At 40.0% G+C, this 22,902-nt stretch overlaps 2 protein-coding genes across 8 annotated transcripts; one reads left to right on the top strand and one right to left on the bottom strand.

Moving 5' to 3' along the window:
• Window positions 1-44: 44 nt before the first annotated feature.
• On the bottom strand, window positions 45-9,377 carry Ing3 (Inhibitor of growth family, member 3). Of its 7 annotated transcripts, none has more exons than XM_022794288.2 (7): window positions 9,225-9,377; window positions 7,069-7,152; window positions 5,106-5,177; window positions 4,507-4,770; window positions 3,563-3,790; window positions 2,967-3,441; window positions 45-2,578 (listed from the first exon to the last, which is right to left on the bottom strand). In XM_022794288.2, the coding sequence occupies exons 2-7, from the start codon at window positions 7,094-7,096 to the stop codon at window positions 2,215-2,217; spliced, it is 1,431 nt and encodes a 476-aa protein (XP_022650023.1). In that variant the 5' UTR covers window positions 7,097-7,152; window positions 9,225-9,377; the 3' UTR covers window positions 45-2,214. The 7 variants fall into 7 exon arrangements, with proteins under 7 accessions (XP_022650023.1, XP_022650024.1, XP_022650022.1 ...); XM_022794289.2 differs by having other exon boundaries at window positions 9,214-9,369; XM_022794287.2 differs by lacking the exon at window positions 9,225-9,377 and adding an exon at window positions 8,641-8,785.
• A 165-nt stretch (window positions 9,378-9,542) lies between these two features.
• On the top strand, window positions 9,543-19,638 carry LOC111245655 (XK-related protein 6-like). Its single transcript, XM_022794277.2, has 3 exons — window positions 9,543-11,612; window positions 16,115-16,413; window positions 17,023-19,638. Exons 1-3 carry the CDS (start codon window positions 11,600-11,602, stop codon window positions 18,601-18,603), a joined length of 1,893 nt encoding a protein of 630 aa, XP_022650012.1. The 5' UTR covers window positions 9,543-11,599; the 3' UTR covers window positions 18,604-19,638.
• Window positions 19,639-22,902: the final 3,264 nt, after the last annotated feature.

The following is a 22,902-nucleotide window of genomic DNA, read 5'->3' as shown; positions in this document are numbered from 1 at the left end:
TGAAATGCTTTATAAAGAAAAAAACCCAGAGAAAACGCAAAAAGTAATCTTGTTTGTACATGATTATAATACAGTTTATTGACTTCAGTGATGTTCTAATGACAACGCCTACTATACAATAGGTTTTGGTCTTCTATACTTTTTGTTGTGTTTTGCACAATTATATGAAAAATTACCACAGAGTCATTATCGATAACAGTAAAGCGTACTTTTTACATTTGGATACTGAACCATACCCTTCTAATTCACGTTCATCTATTGTTTGTTTGGTATTTTCATCTTTCTTTTCTATATTTTCTTGCGGTACATTCGGTAATTTTACGGTACTTGCCGTCATTATACGTGCTTATTTTAGCTACCATAAAGTGCGCTTGTCATACAGATATTGCATGGCAAACAGGCCGTATTTACAGTAAATATTTTATCTACTGTCCCTGTTATTTGCCACTGTCTCCGCTTATGAGGGACAAAAAAAAACACAGACTCTGTAAACCAGCCGAAGTTTTACTGCACTCGCTCTTGAATTCGTCTTCCTTTTCCACGGCAGAAAGATGATCAATTCGTCTAATAATTCTTGACCGTCTATCTGCCTTTTATCTGATCTCCAAATATTACTCTGCGTAAAACGGCATCGACTCAGCTTTGCTAAGTCCAACCCAATGATGCAAATATCTGAGTGAAATACATAAATCATCCATTGATATTTCGTTAATCTTCAACCTCCTATAAAATATCGATGCAGTAATTCACTAATACCTAGCACGCGTGTTGCCTAAATATACAGTAAATATAAAACAAAAAGCCCATGAAATGCCAAAGATAATCGTCTTTTGAGAGTTGTTACGGTTAGCCTTCTCAAAGCCTACAGAATAATATTTAATTCTGAGGAAAATCTTCACGACTGTTATTTATTGTGCCCGTTGTAAGTGTTTTTCTGCAATACCCCCCGCCCCCTTTACACGGGTTTTCTTGTCTTGCTTTGTTGTCATCAATGTTTTTCTATAACCTATATACCTACGCGTATATCCTCTGAAAGGATGGCCGGTATAACCAATTGGTGTTCCTCTTAATTTTGCCACAACATCGCTGTTTGTTTGTATTTAGTTTAGTGTCCTGCTCTGTTTTTATTTTCTCAATTATTTATTCTTCTAGCTAACTACTTATATACTGCTACTTCTATATTTACTTTTATACTTGACGCATGCGCATGTGGGAGCGTCCCGCACGAACAAAAACACTGCCCATAATCGTCTTCGTAGAAGCATATTGAGAGCGCGTTTAGCGTATCAACCGCTCATTCCGTCAATACATGCTTCCATCTGACTTTCGCAACCTGCATCGCTGCAGCATTAGCTAATTGATAATCAACTTGAATTGAATATCGTTGATAATTCAGCTAGCCAGAATTGTGATTATTTTCATTATTGTTGTTACTACCATCATCGGTGAGTTAATGCAACAGCCTAGTCATTGCCCTGTTAACCTTAGCAAAAGTTTTATTTTTTATTTTGATAAACCACACACTAGTTCATCTTTAGGCTCAATTCTTCATATGCATATTTGGAAACATTCCCTCACTGCATTCACTCAAATACTCCTGTCTAATTAAAGCAGGCAACCTTTTCTCTTGAATAATGTCAACCACCATATGCCCTATTCGCAGGACTCTGTATTTTCTACGTTTTTGTCATACTACATTAATCATTACTGTATTTGTTGAAGCTAAATTTTAGACAGAACAAGCATGGTGTACAAGTTTTGACCATCATACGTAATAATCATTATAAACTAATAATATGTCTGTATGTCAGTGTGCCTATTAAACTGAAATAGCCCAACTTATTAGCCAAAGCAAGGAAAATTGCGATAACGAAGAATAATCTAGAGGAGTGATAAAAGTAAGGCTCTTCCAATAATAAATAATAGAGAACGAGTAATGGCTAAAGGTGTGTGACTGCTCTCCCTCCGCTTACGCCATGCGTCTCAATTCAATTCATAGCTTAAATCAACTTTGTCTCTTAAGCCTTCAGTCCAAAATGAACGATAGAAAGCTGCTAGACGATTCAACTGGATCAAAAGAGAAACTGAAGGACCTTAAATAGCAGACGATTTTTACGGCGATACTTTCGGTCCAAAATATCAGTTTCAATCACAAAGTTGTTGATGATAAATAGATCAAACGATTTGTTTGCTTTTCTGGTGTATATTCTTCTTCTAGCGAAGTTTACCTCGCCGTTTCATGCTTGCAGTACATTGAGGACAAAACCATTTGCCTTTCGGTGGTTGACTGATATTGACGCATGGATAGTGAAACCACTCGAAAGGACAGCCCTCGTTGTCGCAGGCGACCATGTCGCCGTAGGACACCTGATTACAAATGCAGTAACGAGGTTCATTGGGGTCATATTGCCATTCGGCGTTTGCCTGAGCAGGCGTGTCCGCAGCGACGGGGTCTTCAGTGGCGGCCACCGTCGACGATCCAAAGCTGTTCATGTGCGTACTCGTATCGCTTGTGGAGTCGAGTAGATGATGTGCTGCCGAATTTGCTGAACTCGTCTGATTTGCCGAGGGCCGCGCCCTATAACACAGAAGAAATAATGGGTTACGCAAGGTTGAAAGTCGTGAATACTGGTATGATTTGATTTCTCAAATACTGAAATAATTTCTGGTCTGCATTATACGATTTACTTTCTATTTTGTAAGAAAAATACTAGTCGCGTTTGTTTTCTACTAAATAAAAAAAGATATGCACATCATGCATAAAGCCTTAAGGAAAACGTTGACCTTTCCTCACTACTAAAGACTTACGTGACTTCTATGCTATAATCCTTTCGAATCTCAAAACAGACCATCATTCCAGCCAATACAAAAATCACGTGCTGTGGCATCCGCTAATAGTCATAGAATTTGACCTTTCCGATATAGCCGCACTTTAAAAGCTTCTGAAAATATGCAAACTAACTCACTTTTTATTACTTTTCCTTGATGTAGGAGTGGCTAGAGGTGCTTCGAGTAACGCTGAAATTGATGAGCTGAGTGATACACCAGAACTGGTCCCACTCGCGGGCGTATTAGGTGTTTGTATTGAATGACTACCGCTTCCTGTCCCCGATACGGCAACGGCTCCTGCAGCAGCAGGTGCTCCCCCAGCCGTTGGTGTGAGCGACGCGATATCCCGGCTACCCAACGTGAATTCACGTGCGGCAAGGTTCTGTACCGCGATTGCCTCATAACTTGCCTTGAGCGACGCGGATCGTCGGCCCTGTTGCATCTGCTGCGTTGCAGCGATCGCCTGCGATGCAGCCGCAGCAATCGCTTGAGATCCGAGACCCAAGGGCCCCGAAGATACAAGGACGTCTGCCGACCGGGTTGAGTCCGCCGACGAGGCTCGACTTAATGGAGACGCAACCCGTGCCGGAGGTGCTAATGCATTAGGTGTCACTGCAAACACGAAAAATAAATTGCAGTAATTGCACCAACTTAAACTTCACAGATCGTGCACAAAATCACGTTTTTGTTTCTCTCCTGTACATATCCGGTATACCCAGGCAATGATACGTACCAGGATTCGTTCTAATTAGTGGTTCCGGTGCGTGCATCTTATCTATGTGCTGTTTTTTGTTCTCTGGAGGTCCGGATCCGCTGCTGTGTTGTGAGGCACCACTGTGTGATACTGAGCCATAAGTCGACGCCGATGCCCGCCGCTTCTCACCGTGACGTGACGGTTGTGGTGTCACGGCTGGAGGTTGTGTTGTTGTTGTCGGCGTCGTGTTATCCAATTCTAAAGAGCCTGTTCGTGTGAAAAGGGACAAAATCAGCCGAAATTGTATTGTACTTTTTATTATTATTTATTACTTTTATCAGGTTCATCTCTACTACTATTAAGCGTTCATGGAAGTGAAGTAACTGCGCACACGTCATTGGATTTAGTATAAATGCTTGAGCCTTAAATGACAATTTTATGATGACTCGAGATTAACATCATTTTATAGAAAGACAACTCACTATCCGCGAATCCAGTTCACACGTATAAGAACGAAAGCTATGTGGACGATATAAGTATAACCCGTATATTCTCAAGCATTACTCGCACTGCTTTTGCTTAATCTCTGTCACTAAATGCTTTGTTGTGATCCAAATTATTAATTACCCATAACTGTTAACCTTTGTTCCGATTGCTTCAAAAAAACCTTGTCTTTTCGAATATTTAAGACCTCAGTTTTGAAATATTTTCTGTTTAGTACCTTAAGAATAACCTTTATATACCCCCTTTTCTAGATAATTAAGCCCCTATAATTACCTAAATTCATTATCCCAATTTCTCCCTGGTTTACCAACTCCTGCACCAAAATTAATTATTAGATCCACCGAACTCTTATAGAGGCGTGTAGCAATTTTGCTGTAGCGACCATTCGCTGTAGACCACATCTGTTGATAAAGTAAATTTCGTATAGGCTTCACCATATATTTTAAGTAACTACAACATAGATAAATACTAGTACTTACGTTTCTCAAGGATCTCTGTAATGCCTGCATTATCGGCTTCGAGTTCAATCTTAAACTTCTGCAGTTCTTGATCTAATTTTCGCAGATAGCGTTCAACAAGATCATATATTTGATTAGCTATCTGTACCTTTTCCTCAGCATCTAATATTACGCGCTGATAGTCTTCACAGATTCTCCGACATTCCTCATCCTGTTGTTCAGTGGATACACGTTTTGCATTCGCAAAAAACGCCTTCACGCGTTCATCAAGTGTGTCCACAGCGTCTGTAGGGATAGTAAGGCAAACGCAAATTTTATGAAACAGAGCGCATCCCAGGATCAAATCCAAGGCGATACAAATGGCAATGTGAGAACACGTTAAGCAACTTAAGGCGATGATGAACATCTTACTTTTAGTGCTTTTGTACATCTATATTGTAGATGTTATATTAATTTTATTATATAACCGTTATATTAATAACGAAAACATGTTTTTAAGTTTTCCGTTTGGTACTGATATTAAGGATAGGTTCAGACTTCAAACACGTCTTATTTCTAAAATCATAATTACTTACACTACTTCTCAAATAGTATAAATAAGTAATAAGTAAACAATTTACTTTGTACTTGAAGGTCCATTTCGCGCATATCCGTGAATCTGTCGCGCAGCTCCTGAGGAAGGTGCTCAATCACTGAAAATCGAATAATCTTGAAAAATAGACTGACAAAAGTCGAATAATGTTCACGGCTAATAATAATGTTAATCATAGTTCAGGTATATGAAAAAAAAAACGAATTAATTGTGCTGAACTCTCGTGTCGTTTTTAAGCAAACTACTATAACTAGATATTTTATCTTAATTTGGGCTGCACGTAAATATGGCAATGTACGAGCATTAATTTTGTTTAAATCGAGTTACCGAAGAGATCAAGCACTAATACGTGCCAGACTGAACGGTCCAAATACTCGCCTAATACTGTCGGACTCAAACGCACTCCACTTGCTAAAAAACTGACGAAGAGGCGTAACCTTAGATAAACCCAATTCTATTTTCATTAAGCAAATACTGATAAAATCTTATGCTCATAAATCCGAAGAATCCAAGACCACTGCTGTACCTTTCATGAAACCTACAGGTTTAAAGTCACGAAGAGCACAGAATGACTCACTATCTGTGTCTACTCAGCAGAAAGAGGCTACTTCAATTCATTACTAATTTCAAACAAGGAAAATTAAAGACGATTCAAAGCTAGTGTGCAAATACTCATACAAGATGTATAAATTGCGAACCACTAAAGGTAAAACGATATTAATTTTAAGAAGTACAAGGAAGCCGCAGGTGTGGTTTCATCTAATCAGCATGTAATCAGTACAGCAAGCCAAATCACACCCAGGATTTTACTGTTTTATTCATCAGATTAATATATTAGATACTTGTTATTCCCTAAGGTAAGCGTCATCGAACACTGGTAATAACGACACAAATGAAATGTGCAGAAAGAGCTTCTATGATTCGTGGAACGACCGACAAACTAAGAAAGTAGGAGAGAGCAATGCACAAGTTTACATTTAGCGCGAAACTGTATTATATGTATGGCTGAAAACGAATACTGTTAAGCATAACACGATTTCATGATATCGTTCCTTCTTTTGCATCTTACTATAAAACGCATCCAAGAAAGTTTTTTTTGTTCATTTATTTATAGCGGCAAGCGATTATTTTCTCCCTGCCTATTCAAATTGGTCTTTGAATTTTTTTAATAAATTTAACTGCTTTCCGTTTGCTAGGGACTTACTATTTGCGCAAATTAAGGTTTAAATAATAATAACAAAAGAGGCCACCACAAGTAAAAAAATATGTATTTTGTGATATTTATAAAGATGAAATTTTAAATAAAAAATAGGGTATATCCATCGGTACGTCACCAGACAAAAAACAAGTATTAAAAAAATATCTCACGCTTCAAAACAAAAATCATAAGCATAGTACTGTGGATCAATAATTCAAGACAGAGGCGATCCTTGTAAATTCATGATGCTGGTCAGAATTCATATTTTTTTTTGGATAATTAATCAAAAAAGTCTTCAAAGCCAATGGCTGTCAACTACAGCATAGACTACATGAAATTTAAAAATGGCATTCATGGAATGGCTGAGTAAGGCTATGGCAACTCATATATATATCCCTTTGTCTCAAATTAGGCCTAAAAACCATAAATCGTTCTTTATTATTACTTTTAATTATTGTACTTTATTTTTATTGGTACGTTGATTTTCTAATTATCCTTATTAGAATCGAAAAATCCACTCTAATATGTATTCTACAATATAAAGGTAGCACAAGTTTTTATTCCGGTTATTTCGGTTTCGTGTCCAATAGGCACAAGAAATCAGCTGTTTGTCCAATAATTGTAACACCTGTATATTTACCACTTGGAACTTCAATCGACTCCACATGGTTCGACTTTTGTTATAAAATCTTACTGCTGCACTCGTAATTGATGCTGCTAACAAAATTGCCAGTATTGCTAGAACGCATTGTTTCTTGTGTATGTATTTATACTTTATGAAAACATCACTTACTCTCTAAGTAGTCCTCCAGATAGAGCATTGCGACGGCTGGTGTTGCAACAACCCCTGGTCACACGCCTTCAGTTCACAAAAAAGCTGAAAAAGTCATTCGTTTATAAGTATAGAGGCTTAGCAGTACGCAATATGTAGCCATTAATGTTTGTCTCATAAGACAAATTATTTTGATGTTTCTAAATTACATAAATTTCGTAAAATTACGTTTTTAACATGGTAGTAATAAATAAACTACTGCTAAAGTAATAACCATGCTTTGCTTTTCCCTCGTCATTGTATTCTAAATAGCTCGATTTCTGTGGTAGCCTCTTGTATTTTCCGCTCCCTCTTTATTGCCGTCATCACCACTAAATATATTAGTGCAATTACTAAATTCTATAACTCTGATTACATGTAACTGCTTTTCCGATTTATTTCATATGACTGTTCTTCTTTTCATAATCAGGTCTGCCAAATAATAACAACACTAATATCCACTGTATTTTCAGCCCGAGTTGCACTGTTATCCGCTGCACGTAAATTGTTTTGTCGATTTATTAACTGATCGATTGGCAAAACTTGCTAGCTTATATCAGCTGTTCATTCTTCCCCATCTCCAATGATTCCTGCCTCAGTTCACACTTTAGTAAGTCTTCGAATATCGACACAATCGATACTCTATTAGCTCATTCACGTTTACCAGAAGTACAGACGACAATACTCACATACAAGAACTCCGCCGCTACTCCAAAACATTGACATTGACATCAACAATAACAATAACAGAAGCCACAACGAACAGAACAATACTAAGAGCATTTGTGGTTATCGCCAGTGAAGTACCGGAAAACACCCCCTCAGAGTACGTTAACAACTCCACTACGCTACAGAAGAACCAGCACTCTTTCAAGGAAGTAAAACAGACCCTCACCAAAAATCAACCATACACAGCGGGCGAAACTCGGGGCTCGAAGCGTTCATCTGAGTTCAAGTTCACGTTCGAATCGAACCAGACCCGCGAACTACGCTTGGGGCTCTTTGTTTGTTCGTGTTCGAAATGAGCCTGAAAGATATAGACATTTGTACGGAGCGCAGTTCTTCGACCGTCTTGATCTCCTTCCTGTTTCCCTAATGTTCTCGCCTTCTTTGACGGCCTATTTGATTCACATCTTTTCACAACCCGCGGTTTTTATTCATACCACTTGCTAACTAAATGTATAGAGCCTATGATACAATGGCGCTATAATCTAGCACACAGTAGATGTCGGACTCGATACACATATAGATACGGACACAAGTGTACAAATTAGGAATGTCGAATGCCCAGACCGATCGACCGACCGGCCGGCGGCCTCCTTCCAACACAGCTGACAGCAGAGGCTTGCTTTTTGCTTGAACCCATAGAAGAACAACTGCACTTATTAAAATATATCGGATCGAGCCTTCCAACAGCAGCAGCAGCGGCGGCGACGGTGGTTTGTTTGTTTGTAACCGTTTGCTACTGCGTGGCTTCGCGGTACGTGGGGTAGAAGAGACAGAAAGCCGGTATTGGTACGGATCATCAATTCAATTCCATCATGTAATACATACCCACCGCGTGTCCTGAACGGTCCAAGAGTGAAGCGTTGAATACACGGCGGAAGCTACTTTGCAGGCGAACTGTATTACTACCGACTACCGTTAGAATGACCTTTTACTCTAACTACTAATGCGATCTACTACCAGTCATGATTGTTGAAGCCGAACGTAGACACACAAACACGTAGACACTCAGGCAATATCGGGTTAGACTTGTCCTACTAATAATAGATGTCATTACATTACTGTTTTATAGCGTGTTATGGTGGACTCCTCGAATCGAACAATCTACTGATTTTTGTTGTTGTTAAATCTTGGCGCCAAGGTCGGCAGCACAAGACAGCGACGCAAGATGGCCGCCCAGTGCCTGCTTATTTTTCTACCTCTCTGCAGGCCTACGAATCCTTCACTCGACCACTATTAGGGGGACACTGTCAGATAAGTCGTGGTGATACTGGGCTGGCAGCCGCATTGAGTGTATATATAATGAATGAACTAACAATGTCTATGGACTAGCAGTGTGTGTTATACGTAGGCAGTTGGAATTCGCATTCGAGCGCAAATTTACAGTTGGCCGTATCGTACCGAATACGCACCAAACGCGAGCCGGACGAGGCGATCAAGGACGCACATAAGCTCGGCGTTTTTTTTCTGAAGGGCCAGCAGTAGATTTGGCAGAGCGAGCGAGCTAGCCTGGACGAAACTGCACACCGCTATCTCTAGCTCCATCCAGCTCGAACGCGACACGGATAATGCAGCAACTAACAATAAACAGCGGCTACTGCTCGCTAACCAAAACCGCAGACGTCAGCAGCGGCATGTGGATGATGATTTTTGCTGTGACAAGCGTTCGCGCGTTGAGTATGACCCCCGGCTACGAAGATAGGATTCAATACAGTAGAGGCCGGCGGGTGATTCGCAGCGACAGCACGTAAAAAATACCGGCGAGGTCCGCATCAATGGTACTTGAAATGCATGAATGAATTGATATATCCGCAACAAGAAAGAGAATAGGAAAATGTTGCGCGGGAAATGTTTCGTTTAGGGGTATAAATTCGATGAGAGAAATATAAAGATGTAATATGTGGTAGGTGTAGGAAAGAAAGTCAAATTGCTAAAACAATATGTTACTCTATCGGACTTATTTGCGGGCTTCATCAAGCCCTCAAGGAAACTTCCAACCATAGAACTCCTCACCGATTTTTCACAACCTAGATTCATGAATTCAGCGTACGCTGGGAATCTGCGGCCATACAACAGGCGAGCGGTTTGATGGTCTCAGGTTTTCCTTCTGTGTGAGATATGTAGGTCCTGACTGTGGAATCGCTCTTATACAATTCGATCCCTTTGGTCGTTTTGAGTTTGTTTTCCACCCGATTGATTGATATGCACGTTACAGGGTAACATATATCGGTGTTAGTGATTTGGATATATACAGATAAAGGGGTTCGACGTAACGAGAATCGTGCCAGCGACTTTAGAAAGAGGATGGAAGCGGAAAAAGAAGTAGCTAGGGGCTCTCCGCTGCTTTTAAGAAAAGTAGTCAACAATAACAATGTATCGTCCTGCTACTACTACTGCCGCCGCCGCCGCCGCCACCACCGCCACCGCCGTCGCTGCTACTATCGTTGGAGCAATGGGAAAGGGCTGGTGGGTTTTGCGAGCGACAAACCGCGCCAATCCAGCGAATAACTAGGTTCACAGAAAAAACTGTTTCTACTCACGGGGGCTATCAGCGCTCACCGTGCGGCAAAGGGGAAGACGACGGAACAGGTATTTGGAAAGGATCACCGTGTGCTCAACGACAGCGGCAGCGTTAGCGGTAGTAGTGAACGCTCCGAACGAAGTGTATAAACACACTGGTTAGTCGGCTTCGCATTCCATCGTTCCGTGAAAGAATGAAGAACTCGGACTACCAGACAGAAGCTGTCCGAGACGAAGATCAGGCAGCCTCCAAGGTGAAGTCAGTAGCGTAAGGGCTCTGGTTACTGTTACCGCTGCTGCTGCTGACATCGAATCATCTGCTGCGTATGAACGGCAGACGAAAACGAGCGGAAACGAATAACGAATCAGTGAGGAGCAACACTCCTGAGTTTCAAATTCAGCAACAGAATTCACCGTGGCTTCACTGTGGCTGAAGAGACGAACGACGGCGTGAAGGCACGAACGTATGAACCAACCAAAAAGAATGCCCGACTCACCGTGTTGTGTTATTAGATTGAGACAGAAAACGGCGGAGAAACTAACGGGTTGACAAAAAAAAGAACGAGTTAAAGCATCTCTTTTTCTTACGAAAAGCTGCCACACATTTTATGCATAGCGTGTCGCGGGATTACGCTGCAAAAGTACTGGTAAAAGTGACAGCCTGTCGTGTCGCTGCTGTTTTATAGAAATAATGTTATGGTTAAGTAGTTTGTGAGTGAATAATGGGTTGCGAGTAAAAGGAGTCAAAGTAGTATTTTGTTGGTGTTGTCGTTCCTTTGTAATAGTTTCTGTTGAAGAATAGAATTACTCATAGCGTATCGCTAAAACGAGCTCCGACCGTGCGAGGATACGGTTGTGTTTATTGCTTGTGGAGTCTACAATGATTGGATGAATTCATGTATTGGTCTATATATGCCAGTAAGGGCTAATCCGGAGCATCGTTTAGGGCGCCCCGTATGAAAAACTAGCATGTTACCTGTGTAGTGTCAGCATTAGGAACGAAGTCTATTGTTTCGGCGGTGAAAACCCCACGGCGACCGGTACCGACGACGGAAGTTCGTACGGCGCCGGAGCAGCACCGGAAATTCACTCACCAGGTGTTCGGCTGTAATTTCGCTCGCGCCTAAAGCTCAAATAGTGGTATCGGATTCGAACATCGTTCGTAAAACACCACAAGCCGTTGTTGTCACGCTGAAGTGCATTTGTTACAAAACTACCTCATCAGGAGGATCGAATAGGCGATGGCCGACCGAACTAAAGTTTCACGATGAAGTTTCACAGTAAGTTGCTTCTTTTTTCCACACTTCATTTTTATGAATCGAAGTTTGTCACTAGATATATCAACTACCTTTGGGGAATCGGTCCCGCCGTCGATTTCAAGACGCTGAGACCAGTAAACTTTTATGTTCGGAAATATATTCGTAAGTGTTTTCCGAAAAAGTATCATATCGCATTTCCATAGTTTTGTTCCTCGCGGTTTGTATCGCAAATTGTATCGGCTTGTATTTTAAAATGGAAGATTCACTTATAAGAAGGGTATTTACAAGAAAGACAAATATCGGTATCGGCACACATGCCTCATAAATCAAAATACTATATAGTGTGCGTATACAGTTTTCGTTACGTAAATTGAATACTCCAACAGAGTATTGAAACCAGTACGTAAAGCCTGCCTATGCATCAGTCTGGGTTAAATGTTGATGCTTATTTTCAACTATTACGTATTTAAATAGGGCTATGAGATGCCATTACATGAGCAACTGGACATTATTGTATTTATGTATTTTATAAACACAAATGATTGTATGTCGCACTGTGTTACGTATTACATATTATTGGTAGTGAATGCTTGTGTGGATAAGGGTTCATTATCTAAATATCTGGTTGACGCAACGGCTTTTTTTGAAACGAAGTTTGTAGTACTTGTATATCTTATTGTTTTCGAGCCTGCTTTGAGAAAGGACGCAGTGCCTGTTACGTTGAGGTGCTTCTTTTTTTCTATGTTGGTGAGCTTCTCTCAATACTCAATCGCGGAGGTTTATGAACATATATCTCTTCAACGATTGTTTCGCCTTCCCGTCTTGGAGTTAGTCATGGGTATCGCGAAAAATCGATAAGTTACCTGCTATTTGTATGAAGATAATTTGGACTCCATCTGGATATAGAGAACTGTGACGGATGGTAATTATACATTCTTCCAACGCTATGCTGTACTGTTCTCTCATGGAGACGGAGATTAATTTTAGACTCCACTCAATAGCACATTCTGGACTCTAGCTGATATGAATTATAAACAGAAGTGCTTTCGTAGAAGTAGCAATACCCCCACAACTAGGATGACTTAATATAATCTGGAATCATAAAAACACTCGAGGATTAATAGGAAAGAATACAGTTCTTAATGTAACATTTTTTTTATTTACCTGAACAAATACGTCGCTTGGCTAATCAAATTTACAAAGGTCTAATTTTTAGGTAACCCACCATAAAGAGCTCTGATTTTTCTGTTCATTTGTTCAAAATCCGATAACAGAACTGTTATCGGAACTATTATATTATAGTCTTCTAACTCTAACTGACTTTGCAGATGATGTTTACGTATCGAGAATATTTGGATAAATAGACGAAAATGATGGCCCTGCTCTTATTGCGTACAGTTCTTTGCGTATTGGATATTAATAGTTTCTGACCGTATTGTGCATGCTACATCCCCTATCATTTAAGCCCTTTCTTTAGTATAATAATAATATAGTTTAACCGAACTGAATGTTCAATGTGCAAGTAATCTCATTTTATTTTCAAACAGCTTTCGAAATGAGGCTATACTTGCATCATAAAGGAAATTTAATAGGATTTATAAGTGGATCGACTTTATTAAGAACTGTCCTGGCATCAGTCCAGCACTGCTTTTGTGAAAAATGCTAAGCCAGTTGAGCGCTCACGATTTTATTGCAACATCTATTTAGTAGTTAGACGTTCAAAGGGAGCCAGTCGGAGCTCTACGCAGTGAAGAAAGTTCAGTTTGCGCCTAGGACTATGAAAAACAAAGATAAAAAGTATCAGAAACAATAGAAAATAAAAAGAATACTCTTAGCGTCTGTTTTTCGTTTGGTGGTGGTCGGTCACTCTGTTGTTGACACCAGCAGCTAACTACTGGCTTTGAATGCATCATAATTATGGCTGTTGTTGTTTTCAAGATATAGTAGTATTAGTGGCAGCACAAACAACAGTTCTTTTTGTCGCAATTGGCTGGAGAATGTGGGAAGTCATTTTGTAGACGTAGGACAGGAAGACAGCCAAAGACTGCTAGATGAGACGAACAACAAAGAAGCTTGATGGAAAAACAAAATCGCCTCTCTTGAACCAGTCCAAACGTGTGCACGTCATCAATTGCCAGGTACTTCCTAAACCGAACAAAAGCCCGTAGATCTCAAAAGAACATAGAACCTGTGCCGACCAATGTGGGAAGACTCGGGACTGATCATTTGCATAGACCGTGAGGCCAGTGTCGAGTGCGACATTATAGTATAGTAATATGGTAAACCAAATACCCCTTATATTTACTCATAGATCGTCCAACGTAAATTTAAACAATCTTCTACCTTCATTACAGAGGTTAGTCTGTTCACTACTTCCTTTGGCTCCCAGATGCCCAGAATGTAGCAGGAGGGTCTCCTGCTGACTTGCGGTGTGTGGCAGAGATGATCATTTATGTTCTGCCATTTTAGACGTAACGGCAAACTATAATTCGCCTTTATAGCATTAGAAAATGAAGCGGCAATGAGCAGCCTCCGGGTGATGCAAGATATGCGTGCCTCTACACGTCTCTGTGTTTCTTTAAATTCTTTGCCTTTGAACTCAATCTGATTTTGAGGTTGGGTCCGAGCAATTAATGTCGACGTTTTCGTAATATTTATTAATATTTTATTTAAAACGAACGGTTGCTGTCGGCTCACGACCAGCTCGCGTCAAGACCTCACGTTCAGTTTGGCGGCAGACGACTCGTCTACGTTTGCACCTCGTTTGCTTGGTTTCGTGCCGTAAGCAAACAAACATATCAACAATATCTTCGAAAATTTCTGTACTTCGATAGAACTTCTAGTTAGCGCCGGTCAAAAATCCTGCTTGTATCAATAGTAGCTATAAATATTAGTGAATAAGGTGCACAGATATAAGGATTGTTCTGTCCCTAATATATTACTAAAACTGTTACTAAAACTTGATATGAGTGCCTAAGCAATGCGGGCCGCTTTCAAGTTAGCTAGGTAATTGAGAGATTTAGCCCTACACGGGCATATAGCAGAAAATACACCTAAACGAAATTTGCGCCTAGTACCGCAAGCGCCGAGTAATATAAACAACACCAACCGCGGTACCCAGCAGCATGGCGGATGCTCTCGAAATGAGAGAATTAAAAAGAAACAATCGATAACGTTAACAGACTGAAAGGCTTTACCCGCACATAAATCTAATGTACACATATTAGTTTATAAGTGAAGTAAGGTTTGACTGAAGGCGATCGAATGAAAAACGGACAGACCTCGAAAAAAATTCCTTTAAGAGTGAAAATAAGCTGTATATGAGCAAAGGCTGAAGATACACTGAGTTTTCCGCGAAAGTATACTGAACTGTTTTAGAAAAATGTATTGGGTCTGTAAATATGTAGCCAAATGTTTCGGAATAAGAGGACCTTCATATATATATACAAGCAAGTAACAAATCCTCTTTGAAATATAATGCGGTTAAACAAAAATAGAGAATGCGTAGTAACCTGAACAAAGCACCTCTGGGATTTCTAGGTTCAACCATATCATATAACCATAAGTACATATCAATAGGTTGATATTTATATTTATATAATATAATAACATTTGACCGAGTCTGGTTATTCTTCTCTTAAAAAATCGACTGAATCAATAAAAGACTTCATAGGGCTGACTCATTCAGACGATAAATGCACATTTGATTTTTCGCTACTAAAAAAGGACCTTTCATACTTTATAAATCATTATAGAAATGAAACAATGCTATGATGCTTTCAAATGTTATTTATGTAAGGATAGTTGGATTAATGAGTCGTAAGCTTCAAAATACGGAATCAAAAAGCGCTGGTTTCCGCAAATAAAAATCTTCTGTGGTTAAAAGCGTAAGGAAAGAAGCCGTTGTGTGACGCTGGATAATACCTGCTATGACGACATTAATAGCATCGTGAAAAATTTGCCTTGCTCTTCATGTCTATATAAACCATTTGCCTGTTAAAGTTAATCAATTGTAAATGCATTCTTGTAATTACGACTTTTACTATAATGGTATAGTTGTCGGTGGATTAATTTTAACTGTTTACCGTTTTCAAGTCGCTGAATAAACTGTGTTTTTGGTTGATTGACTCAAAGTATGTTTTGACACGAGTCTGTTTTTATCTGGTAAATGCCAGTCAGTGATATAACAATGATCGTACTTCTTCACGGTAATTTCCCATCATGGCATTTTTACTCGATACCTTCTCATAACCTACGTTTGCCTGCCTACTTTAATTTGTAATTAGCTATTTAACAGGTACAAGTATTATCGAGATCGGTCATCTTTTGCGAGTCAAAAAGTACTTAGATAGATAAACTTTCAATAGAATCTCCAAATAGAAATATGAAAACCTTGTTTTTATCATACAGGTTACCATTAGTATTCACATTTTTTATTTCTATATGAAAAAAGTATTAGTAATTAGTTAGATGATATTCGTGTCGGTCTTATTACTAGACTCAACGATCGATATTTATTGCAGCTACGAACGACGCCGAGCTTCTTCCCATCTGCGACATCCTCTTCGTCATATCTTCACTGCTGATCTATTTCTGCGATGTGTTGTTTTCGCTGCTATTTGCGTACGCCTTGTTCCTTCAGGACCTCGTGCTCTGGCCCTGCGTTATTCTAACCTTAGTCCTTCTGTCATCCGTTCTTTGTCAAGGTTTTTCATTCAAATGGCACGTCCGCTCACGTCGGCAGTATCTTCGTGATAATCCCACGCCGCACGCTGAACCGCTTTGGCTCACCCATACTATCGTCTTTGTTCATTGTTTGCAGGTATAGTGTCTTTTTTGTTATTTTTATTTATTTACATTAAAGGATTATGTTTGTGCACAGCACAATATTGGATCTTAGTACTGACCTGTATGGATCAGAGAACTTCAAGTAGTTGGCAGCGACTGCTCGGAGATCGAGAAAATCGAAACTCATCTGCAGGACCTCTATGCAAAAGATATCCTAAGTCTACTTTGATTTATCTCGATGTTGAAGCTTTCATGGTCGTAGCACGTATTTAAATCGACCTAAGATCTCTTACGTAGAAAGCGGTAAGCTTCTCTACATTTACTATTTTTTTTTAAGTGTTTGTGCCAGGAACTTTTAAGACCTCTTGTCAGATTGTCGAGAATATCAAAAGCGTTCAGAGAAATAGATAGGGCCCTAGCTAGAAAAAAATCAACATGGGCATTTTTGCACGAAAACAGGACTATGTTATTATTAGTGGTAAGAGGCATCAGTCCTTGCAAAAACAATACTGCAGTCTCGTACATAAACGTATTTGCTTCATCCATTGAAAATTAATTGTAGTCCATACAAAACGACGGATACTGTTACGACTTTTAACCGCGTTGTTTGTTTTGTGTGGTTTGATATACTTCTGCCTTTCAGCTGGGCGTTCTATGGCGCTATTTGCGACTGTTTATTCCGGTCGAGCTGGGTTCCGTCAAGGAGCAGGTGCGAGATCTTTGCATGCTTCGTATGCTGCACGCCTTCGTGCAATCCACACCGCTGCTATTAATTCAACTGCAATTGCTCTTTTCAAAGTCGCTCGACGATATCACCGACCTGGATAGGGTCGCAGCGTCGCTTGCGCTGGTATCGGTGTGTTGGGCGCTTGCTTCGTTCGGGAAAAATGTTCGTCGCAAAAACATGGACCGGCTTGTACTGACGTGGCTCGGTATTGTCTGTCAATTTTTCTGGCGACTTGGCACCGTCAGTGCGCGAGTTACAGCGTTAAGTCTCTACGCCGCACTGTATAGTCATTGGGTCCTTCTTCTACTCCTATTACATTGGCTTACGGTATTCCTCTGGCTGTTGGCACCTAATAACCTGTTCAAAGATGAGGATACTCCGGTGCCGACGCGTCTCTATCACTGCGGTGTAGTTGCCTGTGTATACACACTCGATTACATCAACCTTCAGCAAAATGCCAGCAAGCTTAAACTGGTAGCTTTCTATGCCGTTATGCTTCTGGAGAACTTGTTGCTGGTGCTGCTTTGGTGTGTTGTGTATAAAGATAGCAAAGTGGTTTGGTTCGAATCACATGCTATTCTCGTTGTTTGGGCAGGATTCCTACTTGGAATTATGTTCATGTTACTCTATTACAAATGTTTCCATATTAACGTCCTTAAGCAGATCTACGTCGAGGGAACTTCCGAATTGCCACGATCGCATAACCAGACAGTGGCAAAGCTTAGCAAATCTACTTCTTCAGAGACTAACGGTGTTTTCAATTGCGTTCTTAATCGGGGCATCAGTCGAAAAAAAAAGAAGCCATCAACATTTGTACCCCCACCAAACGTAAGCTTTCAACCCGGTGTCAAGATGTCCCAACCTTTCTGGAAACGCTTATCCTTGTCACGAATGTCCGATTGTGATTCTGTTTCGATAAGTGCCGAACATATCAAATCAAAGCTTGAACAAAAGCATAAAAAACAGCTCCTTGAACTACAGAAAATTCAGGAAGAGCTGCGTTCGGGTCGTATTGACGCTCTGGGCATTTCAACACCGATGCCGCCTCAGTTGCGGGTTGAGCCGCCTCGCATCAAGAGAAGCCCCCTTTGGAAAGGCAAACCAATACCAGCCGATATCAATTACAACGGTTGCCACCCCGGGCTTCTAGTACATCCGCCTATCAGCAGCCCTCCACAATATGTTGCCGTTGAGCCAAGCTCAGTACAAGCTTTTGCTCTAAGCGGTAATCGGCAAGTTCGGGGTGCAGGAACCACTGTGGCGGCCCACCACCATCATTACCATCATGTGTCGCCTTACGGTGCTGCCGAGTCGATGGACGGAGATAACGATACGAGCGATACAGAGCGAATTCCTCCGGATGCGCTCTATAGAGACCAACTCCGTAGCTCTGGGCTTGCAGGCGGTGGTGGCGGTGGTTTCCGTGGAAGAACGCGGCAGAGTCGAGCCCGCCTTAAATTTTCATCGCAACATCTCACCCCGCACACACAGTTATAGCAGTTTTTGTAACGAGAAAGTGGGATCATATATTTCGATTGTACCTATTTTGCATCGCAGACTTAGTGTTGACGATCCAGATAATGTTCCTATTATTACCTCTTCTTACAAAACGCAAATCCGAGTTGAAACTGTGGCAGAGGGCAGGTCGTATTAAGGGAATCGTAACTGCAACTGTTGCATAGACATAGCCTGAATAACCATCATAGTGGATTATCGTGCGGGGATTTTATTCCTCATAGCTAGAATAACAGCAATAAATTTATCGTAACATAAATCTATCTCACAGCTTTTGGTTCACGGATCACACTCACAAAAACAGAAGTTGAATAGTTCTTTTAGTTTTTTTTTACCGTTGATGACCCATTGTACGTTATACATACGTATATACTCAACACTCGCACAACATTCATAAATGAACTAACAGGAAGAGAGTGAAGCGATAATATCAAATTCACCTTATCTCAATTGTTCAACAACTGGGATCCATTTAATATTAGCACTGAGATACACTCACTGAACCCAGTAGTCGAACAGTGCTTCGAACGTATACGAAATATATTCTACCGTACAAATTTGCAGGGTGGCGAGGATAATGTGAGCAGTGTAAAAGTTTCAATGTATCAACAATCTTTGTTTTGTTCAAGCGCGTCCTGAGAAACACATTTAGGAGCTTAAAATATGAATTAGCCTGAAATAAGAATACTTCAGTGCGACGATCTCTTCATGTCTTATTAGAGGAATAAGGAAAATGAAAAATCAAATAGGAAGTACAACATCTTACCTGTTTGAGTTCTATGAATATATGTATATACATTGTACATAAGACCTGATCTTGCAGGTAGATAGAGGAGAATAAATTGGCAAGCATTGTATGTTATAGAGCTTTATTTATTGTGTGCCAATTTAAAATTGGCACACAAAAAGCTCTATGATATAAAATTTTGCGTTTACAAATGCTTCTGCTTTGTACATATTTACGAAATAAATGTGTGTAGATTACTTGTAATAAACTTAAATTCTCTTTCGATTAAATATATTTGTGTAGTGATCCTTTGCTAATATAGCTGATTGTAACAAGTATTTAATTGTATGTAACAAAAGAAGACGATAAATGAACCATAATTATTTTACAGCATTTTATATACGCACAATCAATGCTTTCCTTAACCCCTTGAACCTCAAATACTTCACTTCTCAAGCCTCTTCTACCACAAAGACAGTTGCCCAATTATAAATCATATCTTAAGTGTTTTCGCTCGATCTAAAAATGCAGTGAAAGCGGGGCCAATGTACCAGATGCTTACTTACTATATAGGTCTAATACCTCAAGCTTTCAGGCCTAAATATTTGAATTTAAATTCATGTGTTCAAATAGAAAACAAAATTTACATTGATTTGAATATAAATAAGACATTTTAGGCTTGAGCTGTTTTTATCTTCTCAATTGTTTTTTCCGCAGATGTTGTTGTCGTTTTTACAATCCCTCAATTTCTTTCATAATTAAAATTAGACATTGCATTCCTTATTTTCAATCTATTATTGTAGACACTTGATGAAGCTAAGTCGGATTACCCATCATTGGCTATGTAATTTATAGCTATCTTAGCTGCAGTGTTATACCTCATATCATAGGTAAAGATGAAAGAATGTCTATTCAGTTCGCACGTGATTTCAGTCCTGCGTAATCCGTTTAAGTATCTAACTGCTCAGAGTTCGGTAAGCAGTACGATTTCGACTAACCTTCAGTCTCAAGGTAGAAGCCCCTTTTCACATTGAATGAACTCGACTGTATTATTTTAGCAGTAATGGAAATGGCCAGTACAGAAATATTTTTATTGGTTCGTAGTTTCTCGGCTGCCAATTAAACAACACATATTGTCTCTCAAAGTCTTATGTCGTCGCGTAAACTGATAGCGGTGGCAGTCGTCCAGCCAAATGCTTATCCATAAAAAAGTCAAAAACTTCAGAACAACAATGAAGTATTAACTCACGCATTTATTCGAAATGTCGCTTCGGATTATGTTTACAATGATGCATGGGGACGACGTGTTGTAGTTGTTACCCCTCTCAGTATGCAATTATGACACGTATATCACACATATATGACCCGTGTGTCCCCATAGCCGTATCCACACCGTCGACATGCTCCGTTAAGCAGCCAGCGATTAGCCCCACAAGAACTGTTGCAGTCGCTAAAACTGCCTCGAAATATTTTCAGCCACGATCTTCAGTTTTCAGTACTAATGCAATCACTGCGCGAACCGCTTCTAGAATTCATGCTACTGCAAAAGCTGCAATTCATCGCGCAAATACCAGTGGATTTCTAAATCCCTCTTCGCATCCAGCGCCCGCGCAAATCAGCGATGTCCCGACAAACATGAGCTTCCGGTCAACGAACTTCAAAATTAGCAATGTCCTTACAAATATTAGCGCACAGACAGATGGCTTTTGTCAAAGCAGCGACACCAGCATCAATGGTAGAAAAAGTAGAAATTGTAGTCATAAGAACTTGCAGGAAAAGATTAGTGGACCACTGCCGTCGATGAAGTTCGGCAAGTTGCAGGTATTGCAGTCTCAGGATCAGCAATCGCGACCGCCTCAAACATTGAATTCGCAGAGTTTAAAGTCGCAATTTGCCGAGTCGAGGCAGAATCTTGATAACTCCAAAACGCTACAGCTCAAGTCGTCAGCAAAATTAGAGCGGTTATCAGATAAGTGTAAAATTGACTCTAGCAATACGGACTCGAGCGAGCATCCGTCCGAAATTGATTCCCTAACAACAGGCACAGCAGGACTGTACTCCACCGGTCCGCGACAAAGTGAAGGGCGACTAACTCAGTATAACAAATTAGCCTCTGATAACAAGTACGTCAAACAAATCAGGCAACCTCCATTAAAACTGCACAAGCCAAGGACTGCGGCTTCGGGAAAGAATTCGCCAAAATGCAAAAAGAGGAACTTTTGTTGTGCCATAGGCTAACTAAACTGTTGTGAAAAGGCAATTGTAATTGATAGCGATTGTTTTGCTTTTATTGGTAATGTTCAACAAGGAAGACAAGGCGTCACTGATGCAGGAATCCAATAAGCTTTGAAGACGGATTTGAAGAGCAAGAAAACGTCCGTTCGTTAGTTGTCGCCCAAAGAGCGTGGTGATGTCTAAGGAATGAACGTTATAATCCACCCCGAGAAGCGTCGTACATGAACAACAGTGACCCTGGAAGCAGTCTTTTTATTCTCTTCAAGGTAAAACTTGTTCTTTTTCGAAAATCACCCGTGAGTAAATACCTGCAAAGCATTTTATTGACACTTCAACTGCTATCACCTCTATCACGGCTCAAAGCTGAAGGCCAAAATAGACTCAAAGCGCATTGGAAGTTTCAAAAAGTTCTGTTAAATTCGATTTTATAAACTACAACTCTTTTCATCATACGAGAGAGCATTCATCGTATTGCGCAATCATTTTAGCATTGTGTAAGAAATGTATTGTCACGTGGGAGTGTGATACTTTCAACATCCTGTGATAGTGTACAAGGTAATTTCTATTTATGAACACAGTAAGTCCGCGGAGAAGTAGGAACCTTTAAAAAGAGTGGCCAGCAAAAGGACTGAATGTGATTATTCGAGTTTAGTATTGAACATGATGATACAGATCATTATTGCTACTTCAGGACAGCCGTTTTTAACTGTTGTTTTTCTGCGCTTACGTATTTTATGAGCGTCCATTGTAGTACAATCGACGTACAACAATAATCATTGCATGTGCCAGCAGAAAAAATAATAGCATAGTTTTAAACACTTTTAAGCGCATTTTTTCTGTTTCAGAAAAACTTAAAAAAAATCTAGGTTTAGGAAAAGCGAGGTCCCTTCTAGAAGGCATACATTCAGTACGTATTTGTGTAAACTCGGGACGAACTCGGGACACCTTATAGCAGAATATCCTTGAAATAAACTCATGTGTTATATTTGACAAAATCTACTAAATTTGAATTAAAAGTATCGTGAATTGCTTGTACTTAGTTAGGGATCATTTACATCGAACCTACAAACTACGTAGCAGCCATATATTTGTAATCAGTACATATGGGACAACAGATTACAGAAATCAGTACATATGGGAAAACAGATTACAGTTCTGCCTGTTGCAGAAAAAAGCAGAAGTGCATTTTAAGGTTAAGCCTTTAATTTTGCCTTAGGTTTTTCTGGACAAAGCTCTTTGCATTGCTAGGAAGGAACTGGATTAAAGTCTTTCCAAAATATCCTCTAGAAATTCCAATTCTATTATTGATAAAGAAATAC

The sequence above is a fragment of the Varroa destructor genome, unplaced genomic scaffold, assembly GCF_002443255.2.
Source record: "Varroa destructor unplaced genomic scaffold, Vdes_3.0 BEIS01000002.1, whole genome shotgun sequence".
Taxonomy (NCBI): Eukaryota; Metazoa; Arthropoda; class Arachnida; order Mesostigmata; family Varroidae; genus Varroa; species Varroa destructor.
This window is presented reverse-complemented; position numbering and strand designations above follow the sequence as displayed.

Excerpts from the sequence above, each read along its gene's own strand:
- LOC111245655 (XM_022794277.2), top strand. Across the intron at positions 16,414-17,022 it reads TCTTTGTTCATTGTTTGCAG|CTGGGCGTTCTATGGCGCTA; the intron begins GTATAGTGTCTT and ends TCTGCCTTTCAG.
- Ing3 (XM_022794288.2), bottom strand. The coding sequence starts at position 7,096 with ATGCTCTATCTGGAGGACTACTTAGAGA. Across the intron at positions 4,771-5,105 it reads AATGGACCTTCAAGTACAAA|ACGCTGTGGACACACTTGAT; the intron begins GTAAATTGTTTA and ends CTATCCCTACAG. Across the intron at positions 2,579-2,966 it reads TCAAGGAAAAGTAATAAAAA|GGCGCGGCCCTCGGCAAATC; the intron begins GTGAGTTAGTTT and ends TCTGTGTTATAG.